The following is a 25,143-nucleotide window of genomic DNA, read 5'->3' as shown; positions in this document are numbered from 1 at the left end:
TTTAGTGGGATTCTCTATGCTTCTTGAACTTGTGTGACTTTTTCCTTCATCAATTTAGGGAAGTTTTCAGCTATGATTTCTTCAATCAGGTTCTCTATTCCTGTTCTTTCTTTTCTCCTTCAGGAACCCCTATTATGCAGATGTTGTTTTTCTTCATGTTGTCACAGAGCTCTCTTAGAGTTTCCTCAGACTTTTTGGTCCTCTGTTCTTTTTACTGTTCTGCTTCTGTGCTTTTGCTTATCTTGTCCTCTAAATCGATCCTCTGCTGATTCGATTCTCTGCTTTGTCCAGCCTGCTTTTAATTCCTTCTAGTGTAGTCTTCATTTCTGATATTGTTTGTCATTTCTGCTTGATTCTTTTTTATGATTTCAATGTCCTTTTTGATGCCAGCATCTCTTTGTTTAGGTGCTTGTTTTGTCCATCAATGGTTGCTCTAAGATCCTTGAGCATCCTTACAATCATTATTCTAAACTCAGCATCTGGTATCTTAGCTATTTCCATTTCATTCTGTTCTTTTTATGGGGATTTCTCTTGTTGATTTATTTGAATTGCACTTCTCTGTCTTCTCATTTTGTCTCTGTATAGTCTAGATACTACTCTAACTATGGTTGTTAGGTTCTGAGCTGATACTCTCCATATCTGGCCACTGATGTACCAACCCTGGACCTCCCTAGCTAGAACCTGGCACACCAGTGGTGGTCATTGCTTTTGACTGATCCTTAGCAACCTTGTTGGAGCTACAGGCAATTCTGAATTTGTGGGTGCCTCTGCTGGGCCCTGAAGCCATTGTAACTATCAGCTGCACTTGTAGGCTGACTTTTATTTATTGTTGGCCAGTGTGTGTGGCCTCTCTATTCTTGATGTGAGGTCTTTCCCTGGGCCCCCCTCTGCCTCTGCCTCCTCAGGCACCCGGGCACCAGAGCGAGCTTGCGGGCCATAGATCGGGCTACTCTGCGGGCACGGGAGACTCCTTGCCTTGCTGGGTTCTGCTCCCCATGGGCGTGCGGCACCCCTCGCCAGTTTTTGCTCCCATGGGCATGTGGGATGCCTCTTCTGGCTCTACCCCTCTCCCTTGCAGTGCAGGCCTCTGGGCTCCGCCCCTCGTGGTTGCTTCACGGGCTGCCTGGCTCCACCTCCTGCAGATGTGCGGCACCACTTGCCGGGCTCCACCTCCTGTTTGCGTGCAGGATGCCTCACCTTGCTGTGGTCTGCCCCATGCTGGTGCAGGGGACACCTTGCTTCATAGGGTTCTGCCCTCATAGGCATGCGGGAGGCCTTTCCTGGCTCTGCCCCCTGCCGCTGCAGTGAGGGCTGCCTCACTGGGCTCTGCCACCAACTGCCCACATGGGCCATGCGATGGGGCCACCACCTCAGCCAAGCCCTCCTGCCCTTTGGAGGGTACTCAGCAGGTTGGGGGGGGCATGTAACCCAGACCTCAGCACTCAAAACCTGTGTCCCTGATGTGCCCCCTGCTTCTAAGTGTCTCTCTGCACTGACTGGAGCAGGAAAGCCTCTAGTGGGCGGGGTAATTGCTTTCCTTTGCTGGCTTGGTTCTCCCAGGAAGAATGGGCACTTTAGGTTTGGGGAGTGACCCAGTACAGGGGTCAGGGTGGCCGTCTCCCACAGTCTCTCTCTGTGTCCCCAGACAACACTCTTCTCTCGCAACTCCAGTCCTCTCGGTGCTCCCTGCTCCTGGAGCCCCAGGTAAGTGGCTGTGAATGAGGTTTTCTGCGTGGTCCCTTTAAGATGTAGCCTGGATCTGAGAGTTCTATCTCCCTCTTGGAAACAGTAACCTGGCTCTTCTTTCAGCTAACTACTTTGCATACACCTCCTTTTGTCTCTGGGGCTCCGGTCCTAGGGCTGAAGGTCCACAACTCTCCCAGAAACCCACCCCGCCATGAGAGATCTTCCAGGTCGCTGCTCACTACTGGGAGCAGGGCAGCCCTTTCCGTGTTTCCACCTTTCCTACTAGCTCAGTGTGGTTCTTTCGGTGATGCTTGGTTATAGATTCCTCTTAGTTTAGTCCAAAGTCGTTTTTGAAATGATTGTTCCTAAATTAAGTTGTAATCCTCTTTGGTTCTGGGAGGTGGGAGTTGTAACATCCGCCTACTCTGTTGCCATTTTTCCTCTCTCTGTCTAGTTTTTATACATTCCTTAAAGCAGATTTTTTCAAAATTGGTATCACATTACATAAAATACACATATTTTAATTGGCTTTATAATTTTGAACATTTCTTGGTATTAAACACCTTATTCTTGTTATTAAGCACCTTATTTTAGTTTCATCTTGTTAATGTAAAATATAGTTTTCTCTTTTTTTTAAGTGAGAGTAGGGAAAATATAGAGACAGACTCCCGCATGCATCCCACTGGGATCCACTGGGAAACCTGGTCTGGGGTGGATGCTCTGCCCCTCCGGGGTGGCTGGCAACCCAGCTATTTTTAGCACCTGAGGTGGAGGCTCCTGGGGAACCAGTCAGCCATGGCTGCAGGATAGGAAGAGGGAGGGAAGGAAGAGGGAAAGGGAGAGAGAGGGGAGAGGAGGAGATGGGAGAGGGAGGGGTGGAGAAGTAGATGATGGCTTCTCCTGTGTGCCCTGAATCAACCCTAGACATCCACATGCTGGGTCAATGCTCTACAAATATATTTTTCTTACCCCTGACTTTTAACATTTTGATTAGTTACAGTTTTACTATTGTAAATAATGCCATCATGAACATACATTTAGATAAATACTTGAAAATGTCTGGCATTAACATTTAAAGTGTATTTATGTTTAACTTATTTATAATGAGGTTGGACATGTTTGTATGTTGATGGAGACCTACCTGTTTTAGGTGATCTTTGTAGCCCCTGACACACCTAGTTAGGAGAGGTAATGTATGAGGACTCTATAATGGTCTCAGCAATATCTTTCCAAACAGGCAAAGCTCCAGACGGCCCTGGAACTTGTGAAGAAAGAGATGGAGGAGGCCTTGACTCAGGAGGCCAACGTGGGAAAGAGAACTGTCATTTGGAAGGTACGAGAATGTTGTGACTTCAGGAGGCTTGCCTGTCTGAAAGATCCAAATTTGGGCCATTATATCATTCTTCCTTGCTCCAACACTTTTTTTCACATCTGTGTCCTTATCTATAACCCCAACCCAAATCATAAACAGCTTTGCTGATCTGGCTTGCACTGTAATTCACTGCCTCATCCCTGCAACCTCCAGCAGTCTTACACTGTCATTGTGAGTATGAAGATTGTATTTATGGATGAATGAGTAATAAACATTTTATAGCATTGATGTAGATGAAACACAGCTATATGTGATCCATCATATATAGAAGAATATTAACTAGATGTTCAGTCTCTACCATATACATATTCTCTCTTCTCTTCAATATACATGATTGGGTCATTTTTTTTTAAGCTACTTATACACACATACACAGAATGGTTCTCATTTGGGTGGTTTTGCCTTCCTAGGGTAATTTTATAATATTAGTAGATATTATTTATTATCACAACTTGAGGTGGGGGTTCTAGCATCTAATGGATAGAGGCTAGAAATACTGCTAAGCACCATTATTTAATATTTTTTCATTAATAATTTAAAACTTTCTTATAATATAATCTAGTTTTGTGTACCTCTTCTGTTGTTCTTACTTAAGTATTAAATGCATGAAATAATAAACTACCTTTCAGTATATCATTTTTTTATACTTAAAATGGTCATTAAGGCAGAGAACTGGTTGTTAAATTATTTGAATCCCACTGGTTATATCCTCTTTTTGGATTGATCTCCATATCAAGAAAAGGGTCTTACATTTAAAAAAATCTACACAGTTATTCTAAAGTAGAGATGATGCTAAGATTCCTGTGCTAAGCCAAGCCAAGTAATTGTCATGATCTTTACTGAGAATGTATCCATGTGAGCCAAATACAAGAAGAACAGGTTTAATAAGATAAACTCTAAATTCTACAAAACTTTTTTTTTTTTTTTTTTTTTTTTTACAGAGACAGAGAGAGGGATAGACAGACAGGAATGGAGAGAGATGAGAAGCATCAATCATCAGTTTTTTGTTGCGACACCTTAGTTGTTCATTGATTGCTTTCTCATATGTGCCTTGTCCACGGGCTTTCAGCAGACTGAGTAACCCCTTGCTCGAGCCAGAGACCTGGGTCCAAGCTGGTGAGCTTTGCTCAAACCAGATGAGCCCACGCTCAAGCTGGCAACCTCGGGGTCTCGAACCTGGGTCCTCCACATCCCAGTCCGATGCTCTATTCACTGCGCCACCACCTGGTCAGACTACAAAACTCTTTTCCTTCCTATATCTGTAAATATAATTGTAGTACTGGAAATAATAGTATAAGAGAAAGATGCATTGTAGCCAAACCTCTTCTCACCACATCATCCCTCATGCCCTACATGTGAGTGAGTCATCAGCCCCACTCCTTTTTAAAACTTCTAGTTTTAAAAAGAAATTTACTTTTCACATTTGAATGTCTTTTGAAATATCCAAAAGATTTCTTATCCTTCTGCATTCTCCTTTTCAGAAAGTATATACTTTTGAGGTCTATCTGTTCCGGATTCTTTTTCTTTTCTTTTCAGAGGCAGATGGTTTTGTATCCTGTGCCTTTTTCTTCAAACAGCTCAGAGGATTGGGACCACTTATTTTCTTGCACTTTTTTCTTCTTTTCTGCTCAGGGGTTTTCACTAAACCCGGTTCCTCTTCGAGTTGCTTGATATTTGCTTCTCATAAGTTGAGACAAGCTGACTTGATTCTACTGCCTTAACAAAGGCAATCGTTTTTGGAAAAGGTTTGTCCAAGACTATAGTGTTCTGAATAATAAACATAAGAGGAATTCCCGGCCTTTTTCTCAGTTTCATAGACAAATTCTGATCCTGTGATGCCACAAAATAATGACGATGAGGATTTCCCTCTTTAACCATGGAAAGCAGACATTCTGATCCACTCACTGCATTCTTGAAATGGGAACAATTTCGAACCTGGCCTTTTTGTGTTATCAGTTTTGCTCCATATAAGTCCTTTCCCAACATTTCTAACTCTTTTAATACACACCTGGTGGTGCACAGCTGTGTCTCCCCCATCAGGTAGCGGGGCAGGTGCTCCTGCAGCTGGGTACGACCGCGCCGCACCACCTGACTGAAGGTACTGTCCAGCACGATCTGGTATGGCTAGCGGACTCCGAAGTCCGCGGAAGAAAGAAAGAAAGAAGCCCAGATGTTGCAGAAGAAGCCCAGATGCTTCTTCGCGTGTTTATGTCTCGTGATCTTCATGCCTAGCTTCCACGGACCGAGGTCACGGGACCATGAGGGACTGGAAACACACTCTTCATCGCGGCCTGTGATGCCGCTACTCTCGGAAACGCTATTATTAATTTCTTAAAGGTGATAGTTTATGCTCTTAAATCAAACCAAGATGGTATCTTTTTTTTTTTTTTTTTTTGTATTTTTCTGAAGCTGGAAATGGGGAGAGACAGTCAGACAGACTCCCGCATGCGCCCAACCGGGATCCAGCCGGCACGCCCACCAGGGGCAACGCTCTGCCCACCAGGGGGCGATGCTCTGCCCCTCCGGGGGCGTCGCTTTGCCGCGACCAGAGCCACTCTAGCACCTGGGGCAGAGGCCAAGGAGCCATCCCCAGCGCCCGGGCCATCCTTGCTCCAATGGAGCCTTGGCTGCGGGAGGGGAAGAGAGAGACAGAGAGAAAGGGGGGGGGGGTGGAGAAGCAAATAGGCGCTTCTCCTGTGTGTCCTGGCCGGGAATCGAACCCGGGTCCCCCGCACGCCAGGCCGACGCTTTACCGCTGAGCCAACCGGCCAGGGCGATGGTATCTTTTTTTAAAAGGACCAGGGAATTAAAAATGTGGAGATACTGCAGGAAAGTAATTTGCCTATTACATTCAGTTGAGATAGTAACAATGCTGTGTCAAAGTATATTTCTTAGGTGTAATAAAAATTCATAGAGGTGAAATTTGGGTAGAAATAAATTAACTCCCTGAGGTTAAGACTGCAGTCAGTGGTCTGAGGATTGCTTAGCTCTTTCTGGGCTCTGGAGGTAATGCTGGCCCCAGGGTCCCACAATGTGAAGGGACATTCACATTCTCTAATCTCTAAGCCATTCCTTCTTTGTATCTATAGACCAAGGTCTCTGTTCTCTCTTCATGACCTCACTGTTTCTGCACAGTGCTCCTTCTAGTGACCCCTCTGATAGTAAATTTCAACATCTCTGTTAGTGACTATGCTAAAGAATTTAGTAGCCATTCAATTCTAATACCCTTACTCCTCTTTTCCCGCATTTTATATATGGTGCTGAAGCTTGAATATAAAAGTGCATTGTCCTCAAGTCCAAATCCATCTCTTTCTTAAACTCTTAGTTTGAAAGCTCTGTCAGGCCACATGTTATGCCTTTTTTTTTTTTAGCAATTTATTTTGAAATGATTTTTTAATTTTGTAAAATTTATTTATTTATTTTTTTAAAAATAATTTTATTTTTTTAATGGGGTGACATCAATAAATCAGGATACATATATTCAAAGATAACAAGTCCAGGGTATCTTGTCGTTCAATTATGATGCATACCCATCACCCAAAGTCAGATTGTCCTCTGTCACCTTCTATCTTGTTTTCTTTGTGCCCCTCCCCCTCCCCCTTTCCCTCTCCCATTCCCCCCTCCCCCCCGTAACCACCACACTCTTATCAATGTCTCTTAGTTTCACTTTTATGTCCCACCTACGTATGGAATAATGCAGTTCCTGTTTTTTTCTGATTTACTTATTTCGCTTCGTAATGTTATCAAGATCCCACCATTTTGCTGTAAATGTTCCGATGTCATCATTTCTTATGGCTGAGTAGTATTCCATAGTGTATATGTGCCACATCTTCTTTATCCAGTCATCTATTGACGGGCTTTTTGGTTGTTTCCATGTCCTGGCCACTGTGAACAATGCTGCAATAAACATGGGGCTGCATGTGTCTTTACGTATCAATGTTTCTGAGTTTTTGGGGTATATACCCAGTAGAGGGATTGCTGGGTCATAAGGTAGTTCTATTTTCAGTTTTTTGAGGAACCACCATACTTTCTTCCATAATGGTTGTACTACTTTACATTCCCACCAACAGTGTATGAGGGTTCCTTTTTCTCCACAGCCTCTCCAACATTTGCCATTACCTGTCTTGCTAAAAATAGCTAATCGAACAGGTGTGAGGTGGTATCTCATTGCTGTTTTGATTTGCATTTCTCTAATAGCTAAAGAAGATGAGCATCTTTTCATATATCTGTTGGCCATTTGTATTTCTTCCTGGGAGAAGTGTCTGTTCATATCCTCTTCCCATTTTTTTATGGGATTGTTTGTTTGTTTGTTGTTGAGTTTTATGAGTTCTTTGTATATTTTGGATATTAGGCCCTTATCTGAGCTGTTGTTTGAAAATATCATTTCCCATTTAGTTGGCTTTCTGTTTATTTTGTTATCAGTTTCTCTTGCTGAGCAAAAACTTCTTAGTCTGATGTAGTCCCATTCACTAATTTTTGCCTTCACTTCTCTTGCCATTGGAGTCAAATTCATAAAATGCTCTTTAAAACCCAGGTCCATGAGTTGAGTACCTATGTCTTCTTCTATGTACTTAATTGTTTCAGGTCTTATGTTTAGATCTTTGATCCATTTTGAGTTAATTTTTGTACAGGGGGAGAGACTGTAGTCCAGTTTCATTCTTTTGCATGTGGCTTTCCAGTTTTCCCAGCACCATTTATTGAAGAGGCTTTCTTTTCTCCATTGTGTGTTGTTGGCCCCTTTATCAAAAATTATTTGACTATATATATGTGGTTTTATTTCTGGACTTCCTATTCTGTTCCATTGGTCTGAGTGTCTATTTTTCTGCCAATACCATGCTGTTTTGATTGTCGTGGCCCTATAATAGAGTTTGAAGTCAGGTATTGTAATGCCCCCAGCTTCATTCTTTTTCTTTAGGATTGCTTTGGCTATTCGGGGTTTTTTATAGTTCCATATAAATCTGATGATTTTTTGCTCTATTTCTTTAAAAAACGTCATTGGAAGTTTTATGGGAATTGCATTGAATTTGTATATTGCTTTGGGTAATATAGCCATTTTGATTATATTTATTCTTCCTAGCCAAGAACAAGGTATATTCTTCCATCTCATTATATCTTTTTCAATTTCCCTTAAAAATGGTTTATAGTTTTCATTATATAAGTCCTTTACATTCTTTGTTATGTTTATTCCTAAGTATTTTATTTTTTTTGTTGCAATCGTGAAGGGGATTATTCTTTTGAGTTCGTTCTCAATTGTTTCATTATTGGCATATAGAAAGGCTATTGACTTCTGTATGTTAATTTTGTATCCTGCGACCTTACTGTATTGGCTTATTGTTTCTAGTAGTCTTTTTGTGGATTCTTTGGGGTTTTCGATGTATAGGATCATATCATCTGCAAAAAGTGATACCTTTACTTCTTCTTTTCCAATATGGATGCCTTTTATTTCTTTGTCTTGTCTGATTGCTGTGGCGAGAACCTCTAGTACCACATTAAATAAGAGTGGAGAGAGTGGACAACCCTGTCTTGTTCCTGATTTAAGGGGGAAAGCCTTCAGTTTAGTGCCATTTAATATGATGTTAGCTGATGGTTTATCATATATGGCCTTTATCATGTTGAGATATTTTCCTTCTATACCCATTTTGTTGAGAGTCTTAAACATAAAATTGTGTTGTATTTTATTGAAAGCCTTTTCTGCGTCTATTGATAAGATCATGTGGTTTTTGTTCTTTGTTTTGTTGATATGGTGTATTACGTTAACCGTTTTACGTATGTTGAACCATCCTTGAGATTCTGGGATGAATCCCACTTGATCATGATGTATTATTTTTTTAATATGTTGTTGTATTCGATTTGCTAGTATTTTGTTTAGTATTTTAGCATCTGTATTCATTAGAGATATTGGTCTGTAGTTTTCTTTTTTTGTGCCATCCTTGCCTGGTTTTGGTATGAGGGTTATGTTGGCCTCATAAAATGTGTTTGGAAGTATTGCTTCTTCTTCAATTTTTTGGAAGACTTTGAGTAGAATAGGAACCAAGTCTTCTTTGAATGTTTGATAAAATTCGCTGGTATAGCCGTCAGGGCCTGGACTTTTATTTTTGGGGAGGTTTTTAATGGTTTTTTCTATTTCTTCTCTACTGATAGGTCTGTTTAGGCTTTCTGCTTCTTCTTGACTCAGTCTAGGAAGTTTGTATTGTTCTAGGAATTTATCCATTTCTTCTAGGTTGTTGAATTTAGTGGCATAAAGTTTTTCATAGTATTCTACAATAATTCTTTGTATATCTACGGTGTCCGTGGTGATTTCTCCTCTTTCATTTTGGATTTTGTTTATATGAGTTCTTTCTCTTTTTTCCTTGGTAAGTCTTGCCAAGGGTTTGTCAATTTTGTTGATCTTTTCAAAGAACCAGCTCCTTGTTCTATTAATTTTTTCTATAGTTTTTCTGTTCTCTAATTCATTTATTTCTGCTCTGATTTTTATTATCTCCTTTCTTCGGCTGCTTTTGGGTTGTCTTTGTTCTTCTTTTTCTAGTTCCTTAAGGTGGGAAGTTAAGTGGTTCACTTGAGCTCTCTCTTGTTTGTTCATATATGCCTGAAGCGATATGAACTTCCCTCTTATCACTGCTTTTGCTGCATCCCATAGATTCTGATATGTCGTATTGTCATTTTCATTAGTCTGTATATATCTTTTGATCTCTGCACTTATTTCTTCTTTGACCCATTCTTTTTTTAAAAGTATGTTGTTTAGTTTCCACATTTTTGTGGGATTTTTTTCCTCTTTTTTGCAGTTGAATTCTAGTTTCAAGGCTTTATGATCAGAAAATATGCTTGGTACAACTTCAATTTTTCTGAATTTGCTGATGTTGTTTTTGTGGCCCAACATATGGTCAATTCTTGAGAATGATCCATGTACACTGGAGAAAAATGTATACTCAGTCACTTTGGGATGAAATGTCCTGTAGATGTCTATCATATCCAGGTGCTCTAGTGTTTTGTTTAAGGCCACTATGTCTTTGTTGATTCTCTGTTTGGATGACCGATCTAGAGCCATCAGCGGTGTATTGAGGTCTCCAAGTATGATTGTATTTTTGTCAGTTTTTGTTTTAAGGTCAATAAGTAGCTGTCTTATATATTTTGGTGCTCCTTGGTTTGGTGCATATATATTAAGAATTGTTATGTCTTCTTGATTCTGTGTCCCCTTAGCCATTATGAAATGGCCATTTTTATCTCTGAGTACTTTTCCTGTCTTGTAGTCAGCATTATCCGATATGAGTATTGCTACACCTGCTTTTTTTTGGATGTTATTTGCTTGGAGTATTGTTTTCCAGCCTTTCACTTTGAATTTGTTTTTATCCTTGTTACTTAGATGAGTTTCCTGTAGGCAGCATACAGTTGGATTTTCTTTTTTAATCCATTCTGCTACTCTGTGCCTTTTTATTGGTGAGTTTAATCCGTTTACATTTAGTGTAATTATTGATACTTGTGAGTTCCCTATTGCCATTTTATATCTTGCTTTCTGTTAGTTTTGTGTCTTGTTTGATCCTTCTCTTTCGTTTTTCTATCTTTTGTTTTTATTTGGTTGTATTCCATACATCTTTCCTCTGTTGCTATCTTTTTTATCTCATGTGCTTCTGTGGTGGTTTTTTCAATGGTGGTTACCTTTGAGTAATGAAAAGGGTCCCTACCCTGTTCATTGTAGCAAACTACTTTGTGAGTACTTTTGCACTCCATCGTCCTTTGCTACTGTTAATCTCCATCTTCTCCCCCTCTTTCTTTTTGTTGTTGTCACAGTTTAAATTTGGTTTTATTGTGTTCTTCTTGGAGCTTTTACTTGTGGCTCTGTTTTTTTTTTTTTTTTGTTCTTTGTATCTGATTGGAGAACCCCCTTTAGTAATTCCTGGAGTGGGGGTTTTCTGATGATAAATTCCCTCATCTTTTCTGTATCTGTGAATGTTTTTATTTCTCCTTCATATTTGAAGGATAGCTTTGATGGGTATAGTATTCGTGGCTGAAAGTTTCTGTCTTTCAGGACTTTAAATATTGGGGTCCACTCTCTTCTAGCTTGTAGAGTTTCTGCTGAGAAATCTGATGATAATCTAATGGGCCTTCCTTTATATGTTGTATTCTTCTTTTCCCTGGCTGCCTTGAGAATTTTTTCTTTGCTGTTAGTTTGTGTCAATTTCATTATGATATGCCTTGGAGTAGGTTTGTTGGGGTTAATAAAACTCGGTGTTCTGTTTGCTTCTTGAATTTGAGGCTTTAGTTCTTTCCACAGGCTTGGGAAGTTCTCATCTATTATTTGTTTGAGTATGTTCTCCATTCCATTTTCTCTCTCTTCTCCCTCTGATATACCTATTATTCTTATGTTATTCTTTTTGATGGAGTCAGATAATTCTTGTAGGGCTATCTCATTTTTTTAAATTTTTGAGTCTCTTTCTTCTTCTCTCTGTTGTGCCTCAAGTTGCTTGTCTTCTATTTCACTAATCCTCTCTTCTATCTGACCTGTTCTATTAGCTAAGCTTGTTACTTCGTTTTTCAGCTCGTGAATTGAGTTTTTCATCTCTGTTTGATTTGTTTTTATAGTTTCAATTTCTTTGGACATATAATCTTTGTGTTCATTGAGTTGTTTTCTGAGCTCCCTAAATTGCCTTTCTGTGTTTTCTTGTATATCTCGAAGGATTTTTAGGATTTCTATCTTGAATTCTCTGTCATTTAGCTCCAAGGTTTCTAATATATTAAATTTTTTCTCCATAGATTTTTCCTCATCTAGCTGTGTTACCTCTCTTTCTTTTGTATCCATGATATTCGATTTTCTCTTCCTTAATGGCATCTGAGGGTGGTTTTGTTGATAGTATTAATGAGATTTAATAAAGAATAAAAAGTTAAAAAAAATAAAAAATCAAAGAGTTGTTTTTTTTAAAAAAAAAATTAATAATGAAATAAAGAAAAATAAAATAATAATTTTTAAAAAAAGGAAATTATTCCCCCCCTCCTTTTTTCCTCTCCTCTCCCCTTTTTCTTGAGAAAATCTTGTGGTGAAGTGTGAATTATAACAAACAATGCCTGTGATGGAGGTCCTGAATTGGGGAAAAGTAATAAAGGGGCAAAAAAAAAAAAAAAGGAAAAAAAAAGGGGGGGGGGCGGTATGGACCCACAAAAAGCAAATAAGGAAAAAATTTGGGTCAAGAATAAAATGATTTGCTTTTAGGTGTTGGTTGTCTAAGAGTTATGATGAGAGGAATAAGAGGAGAACAGAAAAATGGGGGGACAAATTAAAAAAATACTATTGTATTTAGTGGAACAAGAACTAGATAAAATGGAGAGCCAGGGATGGGAGCACTGCTAGTGAGTTAAAAAGGTGAAGTAAAAACCCCCCAAAATGCCACTAACATAAGTTTGAGTCCCAGATAAGATAATTTGTTTGTTATTGAGGTTTGAATGAGAGGAGATGTAAAGGAGAAAGGAAGAAACTAATATAGAGGGAGAAAAGAAAGAGAGAGAAAAAAAGAAGGAACCACTAAAAGAAGAAAAAAGAAAGGAGAGAGAGAGAGTTAAGGGTTTTGGAGTGCAACCCTCATAGAGAGAAAGGAAGAGGAGAAAAAAGATAATGGGAGATGTAACACTTATGGGTAGTGTAGTTCAAGGAGAGGAGAGAGTAAGACTGGCAGAGAGTTAATCGGCCAAATTGGAGGAGGAAAAAAGTATCAAGAATGAAGATAAGAGAAACAAACGAACAAATATAATAAAATGGGATAGGTTATAAAGTCTGCAGATTATTCTTGATTTTGAGAGGTTATCTTCTTGTTTTTTCTTTTCTCTCCCTCTTCCTGGTCGGTGACTCTGTACCCCGGGTTCTGCCCCTTTGGCACGCTCAGGTAGAGGTTTGCAGTTGATAAGTCTCTATGGCAATGTCATGTATTGTGCTTTAGTCTCGTTGGGAGTCAAGGCTCATTAGCATTCATAGGCTCCGACAGTGAGAGAGTCCGTGTTCCTGGAGCCTTTCTCCTAGTCTTTCCTTCCTCAATTAGTAGCCTGATAATCCAGCTATGGGGTTGTTGCTGCCTCTGCCTGGATAGTAAGAGGTTCAAAGAGCTGGCAACTCCCCACTCTATTCCCACTCAGCACAGGGCTCTGGGTAAGGCTCAGTCAGTCAGAGCTGCTAGAATAATCAGGCGGGCTTTCCGCCCACTCAAAGACCTCTGGCTCTGCCACTCTGTCCGGTAACACAGGCGGGCACCCACTTCCGGGGCGCTTGGAGGAAACTCTCATTCACTATCTGCGCGCGCAGACCAGGATATCCGGCCAGTAGTCTCACGCTCTGAGTGAAACCCCCAACCGCATGGAAATTTGCAGCGCTGGAATTCGCTCTCGCTCCGTCCCCGTGCGCGGCTTTTGCAAGGCGCTGGGGCGGCCCGAGATTCCGCTTTTGCCCACACAAAGGCCCCTGACTCTGCTCCTCTGTGCGATAACACGGGCGCGCACTGCCGAGGCACTCGGAGGAATCGCTCACTACCTATCTGCGCGCGCACACCAGGATATGAGGCCGGCCGCGTTTCCCTGAGTGAAACCCTCACCAGCACGGAAAATTTCCACCGTTGGAATTAGTTCTCGCTCCCTCCCGTGCGCGGCTCTCCCAGGGCGCTGGGGCTGCCCAGAGATTATGCTTTTGGCCCACAGAAAGGCCTCTGACCCTGCCTCTCTGTGGGGTAACACAGACACCCACTTCTGGGGCTTAGGAAGAGATCTCTCGCCCACTAACTGCGCACCAACCAGGAGAACGGGTAAAATGGCTGCCCCGCTTGTCTTTCTTTGTTTGGGTTTGGCGCGAGTGTTAGCTTGTATTGCCCGGCTTGCCACAGGATCAGTTTTTCCTCCGCTAGGATCTCTATGCCACAGCCTGGTTCGGCCGTTTGTGCGCGGCCTGGATGTATTCACCCCCTTTGCCCGCCTCAGTTTCTATATTCACAGTTACCAGAGAAAGCCGCCCTGTTTAGGTTAGTGAGGAAGGCGGAGCATTTCTTACTCCCTATTTCCTTCAGGATTTGGTTATATATTTAGCCAATTTTTCACTCGACCATACCTTCGGGTGTATTGTGAAGCATCTGGAGCCTCCAAGTATAGGTTTTTCTGTTTCTGGTTGAAGATCTTGTTGAGTTTTGGGGGAGATTTATCGGTATCGCTTCCTACTCCGCCATTACTCTGACGTCATCTGTAAAATTTATTTTTAACTTATTGGGATGACATGGTTTGCTAAACCATACAGGTTTCAAGTGTACAACTCAATATAACACCATCTGTACACTGTATTGTGCACACCCTACCCCATACAAAGTCTTTTCCATCCCCATTCCCTCTTTTGCCGCCCTATACCTACCCCCACTTTCCCTCTGGCTATTCTCCACACTGTTATCTGTACCTATGTGTTATGTGTCTTTTGGATAATCTCTTTACTTTCTTTCATCCAGTCCCTTCACCCTCCCTCCCCTCTGACGACTATCTCTCCGTTCCATGTGTCCATGCTTCTGTTTCTATTTTGTTCATCAGTTTATTGTGCTTATTTGATTCCATATAAGAAGGAATTAATAACCAAAATTTATAAAGAACTTATAAAACTCAACACCAGCCTGACCAAGCGTGGCACAGTGGATAGAGTGTCAGACTGAGACGCAGAGAACCCAGGTTCGAAACCTCGGTCGCTGGCTTGAGCATAATCTCATCTGGCTTGAGTGTGGGGTCACTGGCTTGAGTGTGGGATTATAGACATGACCCCATGGTCACTGGCTTGAAGCCCAAGGTTGCTGGCTTGAGCCTAAGGTCGTTGGCTTGAGCAAAGGGTCACTCGCTCTGCTGTAACCCCACCCCCCATCAAGGAGAAAGCAATCAATGAACAACTAAGATACTGCAACAAAGAACTGATGCTTCTCATCTCTCTCTCTTCCTGTCTGTCTGTCCCTGTCTGTTCCCCCCCTCTCTCTGTCAGAAAAAACTAAACAAAACAAAACTCAACACCAAGAAGGTAAACAATGCAATTAAAAAATGTGAAAAGGACCTGAATATACACTTCTCCAAAGAAGATTTATAGATGGCACAGGCATATGAAAAAATGCTCAATGTCACTAATCATCGGAGAAATGCAAATTAAAATCACAATGAGCTGTTACCTTACACCTGTCAGAGTGGCTATTATCAATAAATCAACAAACAAGAAGTGCTGGTGAGGGTGTAGAGAAAAGGAAATCTTCCTGGGCCTGTTAATGGGAATGCAGACTCTTGCAGCCACTGTGGAAAATCGTGTGGCATTTTCTCAAAAAATAAAAAGTGGAAGTACCAGTTTTTAAAATGAGCCAGGGAGTCCCCTGGGCCGGAGAGAGCCTAGCTCACAAGGGACATGGCCTTTTCGGTCGTCACTGCCCCACGAAGGCAGCAGCAGGCTCTGTGCCTGGCCCTGATGGCACTCAACATATCCTTGCAGGAGAAAGTGGAATTGCAAAGGCAGCGCTTCAGACTGGAGTTCGAGAAGTTTAGCGGCTTCCTGGCCCAGGAGGAGCAGCTGCAGCTGCGGCGACTGGGGCAGGAGGAGCGTGCCACACTGCGGAGACTCCGTGATTGCCAGAGGCAGCTGGTTCAGCGCGGCCAGGCCTTCCAGGAGCTGGCAAAGGAGCTGGAGGAGCGCTGCGGGCTCCCTGCCCTGGGGCTGCTGCAGGTGAGGCAAGGGAGGTGCCCTGCACACAACCACATGGAGAGACACCCTTGAGCTTCCTAAAAGCGCATTAGAATCAGAAGATCCCACAAAGTCACACCTAATAGTTCACACTGAAGAGAAAAACCTAAATATTTTTAACAATTAAACTTAATTGGATGATTTGCTTAACATGAAACAGAAAAAGGCTGAAACATTTCTTAAAACTTCACAATCTATCAATGACTATATTGCCATTTTCTGAGATGGCCGATTCAGAAAATCTTTGGTAACCTGTCTCAGGCAACAGCCAAGCATGTAAATAAATTTTAAATAGCCCAGGCTGGAATGTTCACATTAAATTTAAGGCAAAGAGTTATATTGCATGCCTGCTCCAGGCACAGCGTCAAATACATGGGCTGTATGCCTCTTGCTCACATTCCCTGTGGGATTATAGAATAGAAAAATAACTGGGAGAAGGAAACATTCATTTCAATCTTCCATGGAAGGCATTAATCCAAGTGAACTGGGAAAGCCGTCACTGACGGATGCATGTCATCGGATAGAACCACTGTTATAGAAAGTTTCTGGACACCCTTTATCCTATTTCATCCCTTTGACTTCTTCCTCCCTCCCTCCTTTCCTCTTTCTTTCTTTCTTTCTTTCTTTCTTTCTTTCTTTCTTTCTTTCTTTCTTTCTTTCTTTCAGTGAGAGGAGGGGAGGTAGAGACAGAGACAGACTCCCACATGTGTCGGGAAGAGGATGGCAAGCCCACTTGGGGGAGCTGCTCTGCCTATCTGGGGCATTGCTCTGTTGCTCAGCAACTGAGCTCTTCTTAGTGCCTGAGGTGAGGTCTTGGATCCATCACCAGTGCTAGAGATCAATTTATTACAGTTGAGCTATAGCAGCAGGAGGGGAAGAGAGAGAGAGAGAGAAGTGAGAGGGAGAGGAGTGGAGAAGCATATGGACACTTCTCCTATGTGCCCTGACCAGGAATCAAACCCAAAACATCCCATACTGGCCAATGCTCTACTACTGAACCAACCATCCTGAGCCTATTTATAGGTCTCTAAATTAAGTGATTCATATCCTCATATAAGTATGGTGACTAAGCACAATGGTGGTCATTACAAAATATATTTAATTTTATTCATTTTGTCTTCAAAATATCTATATGTAAGTCAAAATTACTGTTGTTATCGTTGCTATATCTACATATTTCCTTGTGAGAAAACTAAAGGTCAGAAAGGATTTTGTTTTTTAATTTTAGATAGTAGGTAAACACATGTACTTCAGCATTTTTAATAACATTCATTGTCTTATCATGTCACAATATGACTTATTTAAATGAGCACTTATTAACACCAAATACATGTCAAAATGATTTATAATATAAGTCATAGGGAGGATATACTCAAATAATTTATTTTTATTTTCATCCTCACCTTTCCCTTTCCTCCATAGGATCAATAGGCTACATTTTACAAACAATGGCCAAGATCAAGGCTTGCTATAAAAAGTAAAATTCATTGTTTTCCTACTTTACAAAAATTATTCTGATAAGTGAACTTTTTTTACAGGGAGAGGAGAAATGTAATGCAGTTGATTTATCTAATAATCTACTTTGAGATGAATGGTGACTTAGGGAACCTGCTCACAAAGTGAATACACAGATATGGTGTGTGGTTCAAAGAATGAGGAATTTGGGGTTTCCTTACAGAAACCTTGAGAGTAACATTTTATGTCTGTACCTTTTACTGTTTCTCAAACACATTCTGCAGATATTTAAGATTATTTTTACCCTAATTCCACATATATCTGTTACAGAATATAACTATTAAAATATCCAAATGTTAAAAAAAAATCCAAATGTTAGACTTATCAATTTGAAACTAGTTAAATTGGTAGATATTATAAGAATTAACCTAAACTTTGTGTAGGCTGATTTTATTCTCACAGAAGCAAACTGATTCTATTATTTTAAATTCATGAAAGAATTCAACAACAGCCTATTTTTGGTGTTTATTAAGAGAGATTCATGTCTCCTATACTTTGTCTTAATAGTTAGTGATTACTAATAATTCCTAAAGAGATATGCATGGTTTGTCCCCTGTCTGTCAAAAGCAGTTATGGCCTCGAACTCACACCTGCTTGTATTTTTCTTTTACTTCCAGGGGATGAGAGAATCCTTGATCCGGTATGTTTAATTTCTGAAGCTAAGGATGGGTTTGGAGAGGCTGAGGAGGTTGGTAGATGTTGAGAACTGTGGGTTTTGTGCTCTTCTCAGAAGTAAGAGTGTCCCACAGCTGGAACCAGAGACCATCCCCTTGGAACTGAAGACAGTTTGTCGCATCCCTGGGATGAGAGAAATGTTGAGGAAGTTCCAAGGTAGGTTGCCTCTAGAGCTTGGGATAGGGGCTGGAAGGGATGGTGCCTGGGGTCTAGCTGCTCATACACCAGTTAAGTACAGTAACAAGCAGAACCCAAAGTTTAGTGACTGAAGTCAGCTATGTTATTTTGAAGTCGTGTTATTGATTTATTACTGGATTGTGAAGGGTTTGGTTTCACATCATCTCACTCTGGAGCTCATGTAGCAGCCCACCTCCTTACTGGTAGCATGGGGGACTTTATGGTGAATCAGGCACTGCTCCTGAGGGCACACATGGTAACATAGTGCACATGGCTTCCTGACCATAGTTTTGATAGCAATTGGTCCTATGGAAATGCCAAACTGTAATGGGATGGGAAAGGGTACTGTGCCCAGAGGAGAGAGGACAGGGATGTGTGTGAACAGTGCTGATGCCATATAAACTGCATTTGGTTAGAACAGTGGGCTTAATTGTCCTGAAGCACTGAGGTTGCTGGTTCGATTCCTGGTCAGGGCACATATAGGAACAGGTTGATGTTCTTGTCTCTCTCTCGCTCTTTCCATTCCTCTCTTTAAAAGTCAATGAAATAAACATTTTAAAAAAGAAAAGAATAGTGAGCTCAGTAGCTATGACAGGAGTAACATTAGTTTCAACGAGTCTGAATTTTCTTGTTTATAAAATGCTAAAACAGTATTGTTTGAAAGACTAAGCATAACATATTTGAAAACAGAAAAAAGCATCAGTATGAAAGTATTGCAGAGTATAATAAGTTTGTTTTATCTCATTATCTGTCAATTTGATGAGTTGCTTAAATTAAAGAGTAAAAAAAGCCAAAAATGATCAGTCAGTTACTTTCATGTAGGAATAACTGTGGTGCCATAAATTAATTGGTTTGGTCTGATCATGCTATTATTTAAAACAACACAGATTCATTTTTAAAGTGTTTTTTGTAATCCAACTTATACCAAGTAATGAAAATAAACTATGACTCTATAATGGTTTCACTGCTTAATTGGAAATGGCTTTGTCCCACAGTGAGAAAACCCAGCATTAGCAGTCTTGTGCAATGATTTCAACCATGTTCTGATAGGTAGACTCATATATACCAACTGTGTAAATGTTTTTAAATCATGCTCTCAGAATCCATGTCCTCATACTCCCAATGCCATATATAGAATTAAATAATCATTAATCAATTCAACAAATAGTATCTTTTTTATACTGGCCACTTTTCTAAGCATTGGAATATATAATTGAATAACAACAAAAATGCTACAAATCTCAACCTCATGTTGCCAATATTTACTTAAATTATTCAATACACAGGAAATGTTAGAAGATGATACAGAATATTGAAAACAAGGGGTAAGATAAAGGTGATCAGAAGTTCTGGGGCTAGGGCATCTACTTTTGAATTTTGTGATTGAGGAAGACCTGACCCAGGGGATAACTCAACAAACATCTGATCTGGAGGAGAGACTTCCAGAAAAAGAAATATGAAGATGTCTTCCAGGTGCTGTGAGGAGACCTGTCCTTTGGTGGCCCAGTCAGGAGAAGCACAGGACTGTGTAGACAGGCCACTGAGCAGGATGCTTTATCTCTGAGTGAACTGAGGAATTAGGTGAAGTGTTGTAAGTGGAGAAATAGCATGATTGGATTAATATTATGTGGGGATCGTCCTGTTACTGAGACTCAGTTAGAGAGGGGCAGGTCTTGAAGTGGGAAAAGCAGTTGGGACCTCAATCAGAGGTCATTATGGACTGGAACATGGCGCTGGTAGTGGGGGTGCTGAGAAGTGGACAGGATCTTGGCATATTTTGAAGATAGAGTTGGGGAGATGTGCTGCTCAATTAGACAGATGTCAGAGAAAGAGAGAACTCGTGTAGTTTCCAGGTTTAATTATCCAGAACTGACATAGTGAAGTGTTGTTTCCTTTGACGGTATAACTGCAGGTAAGACGGAAGAAGGGGAGCTGGGTTTTGGACATATCAGTGTGTAAAGAATATTAAATATGCAAAGGTAGATGTCAGGTTGTCAGATGAATTTACAAATATGGAGTTTTAGGAGAAAGGTCTAGGCTAGAGCTATGCATTTGGAATCAGCAAGCTTATTCTTGAAATTTTAGTTAAGGCACTGAGCCAGCCAGTCCAAGAACACGTGGGAGTGAAATGAGAAAGAGAGAAGAGATCTCCATCCTGAGACTATTGGCTTTTCCAGTGGTGGTGAAGAAGAAGAGGAGAAAGCAGCAAAGAAGACTGAGAAATGGAAAGGGAGGGAAAGCATAATGACTGCTGTTTTGCAAAAAGAAGGGAGGTTTTCCAAGACAAAGGGTTTCTCAACAGTGTTCAGTGCTACAGAAAAGGTGTTTAAGATGTCTACTCTAGTCACCTCTTTGGACATTATTGGGAAGATGGACACGTGAGGTTCAATTAGGGTATAGTTCTTTCAGGGTGAACAAGTTGAGTTTAAGAGAGAAGGGGTAAAGAGCAGAGTTAGAAACAGGCTGCATAATTTCTTTTCTTGTAAATGAAACAAAGAAGGCTCCTGGAGCAGGAATGATGTGTAATATATAACATGTTAAATAGGCATAATGTTCCCACAAGATTGATGTTCAGACCCTGCTGCTTACAGTTCCTAGAGTTTGGAGAAACAGTGACATGAAGTCTTTGTCTCTGAGTCTCATCATCTACAATGTGAAGATGATAATGGCCACCTTGTGGTGTTTTCATGGGTCAGCATCAATGGTATGCTACCTGTGTAACTTACTCAGGTATGAGCATCAAAAAAAAAAAAAATCACTAGAAATGATTTAGAGACAAATAAAAATGGCAGTTGGAGTAGTGATATTTATTTTTGTGATATTAAAAATAAAACTATATTAATGAAATTTTATATTTTTGATTGCTTATAAAAAACATTCAGAAAGCACTGGATATTTCCCATTCTTCCTTCTTTGCTGAGGAGATTTCATATGTAGATTTATGTAGTAATTATGTATACAAGTAAAATTTCACATCAACTTCATTGGGATTTTACAGTATCAGTATTTATGTCCTATTGCTGTCTAACAAATTGTCACAGACTTAGCTACTTAAAACCACACTCATTTATTAGCTCAGTGTTCTGCAGATCAAACTGCTAGGTGAGGTCAGGTGGCTTCTTTGTTTCCAGTTTCACAAGATCAAAATTAAGTTGTGTGGCAGGGCTAAGGTGCTATGAAAGGTTGGGGAAGAATTACTTCCAAGCTAACTTAGGTTGTTAGCATCATGTACTTCCAGGTAGTTGTAGGACTGAGATTTCTATTTCCTTGTTGAGATCACTTACCTTTCTCCTCATGGGGCGTCCCCTTCATCTTTACAGCGAGCAATGACAAATCAAATTTAAAATTTTCTGATTATCTCTTCTGCCACCAGCCTAATAACCAAAGAAAACTTTCTGAATTTAAAAAAAAAAGGTTGATGGCCTGACCAGGCAGTGGCACAGCAGTGGATAGAGTATCAAACTGGGAGGCTGAGGAATCAGGTTCAAAGCCTTGAGGTCATTGGCTTGAATGGGCTCATTGGACTTGGGTGCAGGCTCACCAGCTTGAATGTGGGGTCTCCATCTTGAGTGTGAGATCATAGACATGACCCCATGATCACTGGCTTGAGACCAAGGTTGCTCGCTTGATCAGGGGTCACTCCCTCTGCTAGAGCTGCCTGGTCAAGGCACATATGATAAAGCAATCAATGAACAACTAAGAAGTCTCAACGAAGAATTGATGCGTCTCATCTCTCTCCCTTCTAGCCTGTCTGTCATTGTCTGTTTGTCTCTCTATCTCTTGCTTAGAAAATAAATAAATGAAATAAAGGTTGATGTAATTATATTAGACACACCCAGATAATCTTCCTCTTGTTGCAGAATTTAACAATTATAAAAGTACCACCAGAGTATGAAGGTTGTGGGTTCTATCTCAGAATTCTACCTACTACTGTAATATAGCTTTGAAAGTGGTGTAGTTCACATTAATGATTTTTTGTAGTTTTTGAGAAGAAAAAAATACATTACAAATATTTTTTTGTGACAGAGACAGAGAGAGACAGAGAGAGGGACAGATAGGGACAGACAACAGGAAGGGAGAGAGATGAAAAGCATCAATTCTTTATTGCGGCACCTTAGTTGTTCATTGATTGCTTTCTCATATGTGCCTTGACCCAGGTGAGGGGGGGAGAGTGCAGCTATAGCAGACCGAGTGACTCCGTGTTCAAGTCAGTGACCTTGGGCTCAAGTTGGTGAGCCTTGCTCAAACGAGATGAGCCTGCGCTCAAGCCGGCGACCTCGGGGTTTCGAACCTGTGTCCTCTGCGTCCCAGTCCAACGTTCTATCCACTGTACCCATTGCTTTGGTCAGGCTCATTCCAAATAGTTTTAAATTTTATTTTGAATTCTAAAAGATCTTCCTCAGAGCACCCAAGTGCTTTGGTGTAAACAAGAAGAAGGTAAGTGGTCATGTACTTGTTTTGTCACAGCATTGGTGATTATGTCTTCAGTGGTGCAATAATGAGAGCCCTGGATGTAAAGGAGCAGTGGAATACACCCAAAAGTAGTGAAGAATATTCTCAGTGACATGCAAGGTGAAATACTTACTGTGTTTTCTCTAGGAGTTGTTAGAGAATGAGGAATGCTGTGACCATTCTCCTTAATATAATGGCTAAGTGTTTACTAGTTTTTTCCATTCTTTTTCATGTCCCATAAATTTTTTTTCACAGTTGATGTACAGCTAGACCCTGCCACAGCACATCCTAACCTCCTCTTGACTGCTGACTTGCGCAGTGTGCAGGACGGAGAACTGTGGAGGGATGTCTCCAACAACCCAGAGCAATTTGACACGTGGCCCTGTGTCCTCGGTTTGCAGAACTTCTCATCAGGCATGCATTACTGGGAAGTCGTGGTGGGAGAAAAAGCGGAGTGGGGTTTAGGAGTCTGTCAAGACACAGTGCCAAGAAAGGGGGAAACCACACCATCTCCTGAGAATGGAGTCTGGGCCATGTGGCTGCTGAAAGGGAATGAGTACATGGTTCTTGCTTCCACATCAGTGCCTCTCCTGCACCTAGAATGGCCTCGTCGCATTGGGATTTTCTTGGACTATGAAGCAGGTGAACTCTCCTTTTACAACATCACAGATGGGTCTTACATATACACATTCAGCCAACTGTTCACTGGTGTTCTCCGACCTTACTTTTTCATTTGTGACACAACTCCTCTTGTCTTGCCGCCTATGACAGAAGCAGAGTCAGGAAGCTGTGCATCCAGAGGTCATTCTGAACCTGCTTCTAATGTTAGAGATGACCATTTTTAAAATTCTGTCCTGAGATACACTCCAAGCATAGCAGTCGTCTGGAGGTGAGTGGAGAATATGCAAATGTGAAGCCTCAACAAATGTTTCTATTCAGGACAGCACTTTAGTCATTGTTGCTAAGGAAATTTTCCCACGAGACAAAAGACAAAATATGAAATATTTGCATTTGGACAAGCATTGTGAAATAAAATCATATTAGAAATGGAATATTTTCATCACTATCCAGATGGTTCCACATGCTTTCTTGGTGAGTCTCTTCAAATGAATGGATTTTGTATTAAACAAATACATCTACACATTCATTTAATTTCTCATTCCTTTTTTAAATGTCTTTTCATTCCAAGTCTTGCACATATGAACAATTTGAAACGACAGTTCTTAAATTGAGAATTGTCCAATGGCATCAGATTTGTAATTGTTTCTCCTCTTCATTTTTCTTCTCTCATTCTCCCCTCTTCTTTCTATTTCTTTGCCTCTGTGTCTTTCCATTTGTCTCCCTCTCATACTCTTTTCTTGCTTCTTACCTCTTTTTTTTTTTTGCATACTTGTTATTGCTTCACCTTCTATTTTCTTCTAGATTAATATTTTGAGAACCATTCCTTTATAGATTTACAATAGCTATGACTATTCAATGACTTTTACATTCTCCATTCTGGGATTGATTTTTGAGGATTCTAAAATTTATTCCTTTGAATCTAATATCACCGAAACTCACATCAAACCCCTCTGGGATTGCAATATTTTTTTTATTTTTATTTTTGTGTATATATATATATATATATATATACACACACACACACACACACACACACACACACACATACACACACACATATATACATATACATATATATATATATACACACATATATATATATATATATTTTTTTTTTTCTGAAGCTGGAAACGGGGAGGCAGTCAGACTCCCTCATGTGCCCAACCGGGATCCACCCGGCATGCCCACCAGGGGGCGATGCTCTGCCCATCCGGGGCGTCACTCTGTTGCAACCAGAGCCACTCTAGCACCTGGGGCAGAGGCCATGGAGCCATCCCCAGCGCCCAGGCCATCCTTTGCTCCAATGGAGCCTCAGCTGCGGGAGGGGAAGAGAGAGACAGAGAGGAAGGAGAGGGGAAGGGTGGAGAAGCAGATGGGCCGCCTCTCCTGTGTGCCCTGGCCGGGAATCGAACCCGGGACTTCCGCACGCCAGGCCGACACTCTACCACTGAGCCAACCGGCCAGGGCCGTATATATGTTTTAGAGTAGGAATTTCTCAGAATTTTGATTCATTTGGTTTTTTGACATAGTCTTTACTAGTTGTAAGAGCTCAAACATATAACCCCTTCAGTATCAGATATTTAACACAGTTCCTATATGTGGAACAATGATATGGACCTGACATTATGGTAAATATTTAAGGTCATGATTGATAAATTAATTAAAATTCAACTTTGCTACTTAAAGTCTATATAAAGATGATGTGATAATGAAGAAACAATAATATTTGACTTATTTTTAAACTATATTTTGTATATTCCCAACAAAATTTTTCTCATTGAAGACTAACTTTGCCACTATATTTTTGTGTATCTGTAACTAAAAAATAATTGCCAGCCAAGTGCTAAATTGCTTAAATGCTAAATGTTTAAATCCTAAACAATGATTAATTAATGCAGATTTGATTAACATTGCCAAAACTTTAAACCTT

At 40.7% G+C, this 25,143-nt stretch overlaps 1 protein-coding gene and 1 pseudogene across 3 annotated transcripts in view; one reads left to right on the top strand and one right to left on the bottom strand.

Moving 5' to 3' along the window:
• The window catches only part of TRIM58 (tripartite motif containing 58), a 31,728-nt gene extending 8,050 nt beyond the window's left edge, over window positions 1–23,678 (top strand). The window contains exons 2-6 of one of the 3 annotated variants that reach the window (XM_066253236.1): window positions 2,924–3,019; window positions 15,525–15,755; window positions 17,906–17,928; window positions 18,019–18,119; window positions 22,848–23,678. In XM_066253236.1, coding sequence (XP_066109333.1) covers window positions 2,924–3,019; window positions 15,525–15,755; window positions 17,906–17,928; window positions 18,019–18,119; window positions 22,848–23,437 — 1,041 coding nt within the window. In that variant the 3' untranslated portion in view covers window positions 23,438–23,678. The remainder of the gene's footprint in view (window positions 1–2,923; window positions 3,020–15,524; window positions 15,756–17,905; window positions 17,929–18,018; window positions 18,120–22,847) is intronic. The other 2 variants (XM_066253237.1, XM_066253238.1) reach the window with 2 other exon arrangements.
• On the bottom strand, window positions 4,514–5,284 carry LOC136320091 (rRNA-processing protein UTP23 homolog pseudogene; annotated as a pseudogene).
• Window positions 23,679–25,143: the final 1,465 nt, after the last annotated feature.

Source organism: Saccopteryx bilineata, chromosome 1 (genome assembly GCF_036850765.1).
Source record: "Saccopteryx bilineata isolate mSacBil1 chromosome 1, mSacBil1_pri_phased_curated, whole genome shotgun sequence".
Classification (NCBI taxonomy): domain Eukaryota; kingdom Metazoa; phylum Chordata; class Mammalia; order Chiroptera; family Emballonuridae; genus Saccopteryx; species Saccopteryx bilineata.
Note: the sequence above shows the minus strand (reverse complement) of the source record. Positions and strands in the feature narration are given on the sequence as shown.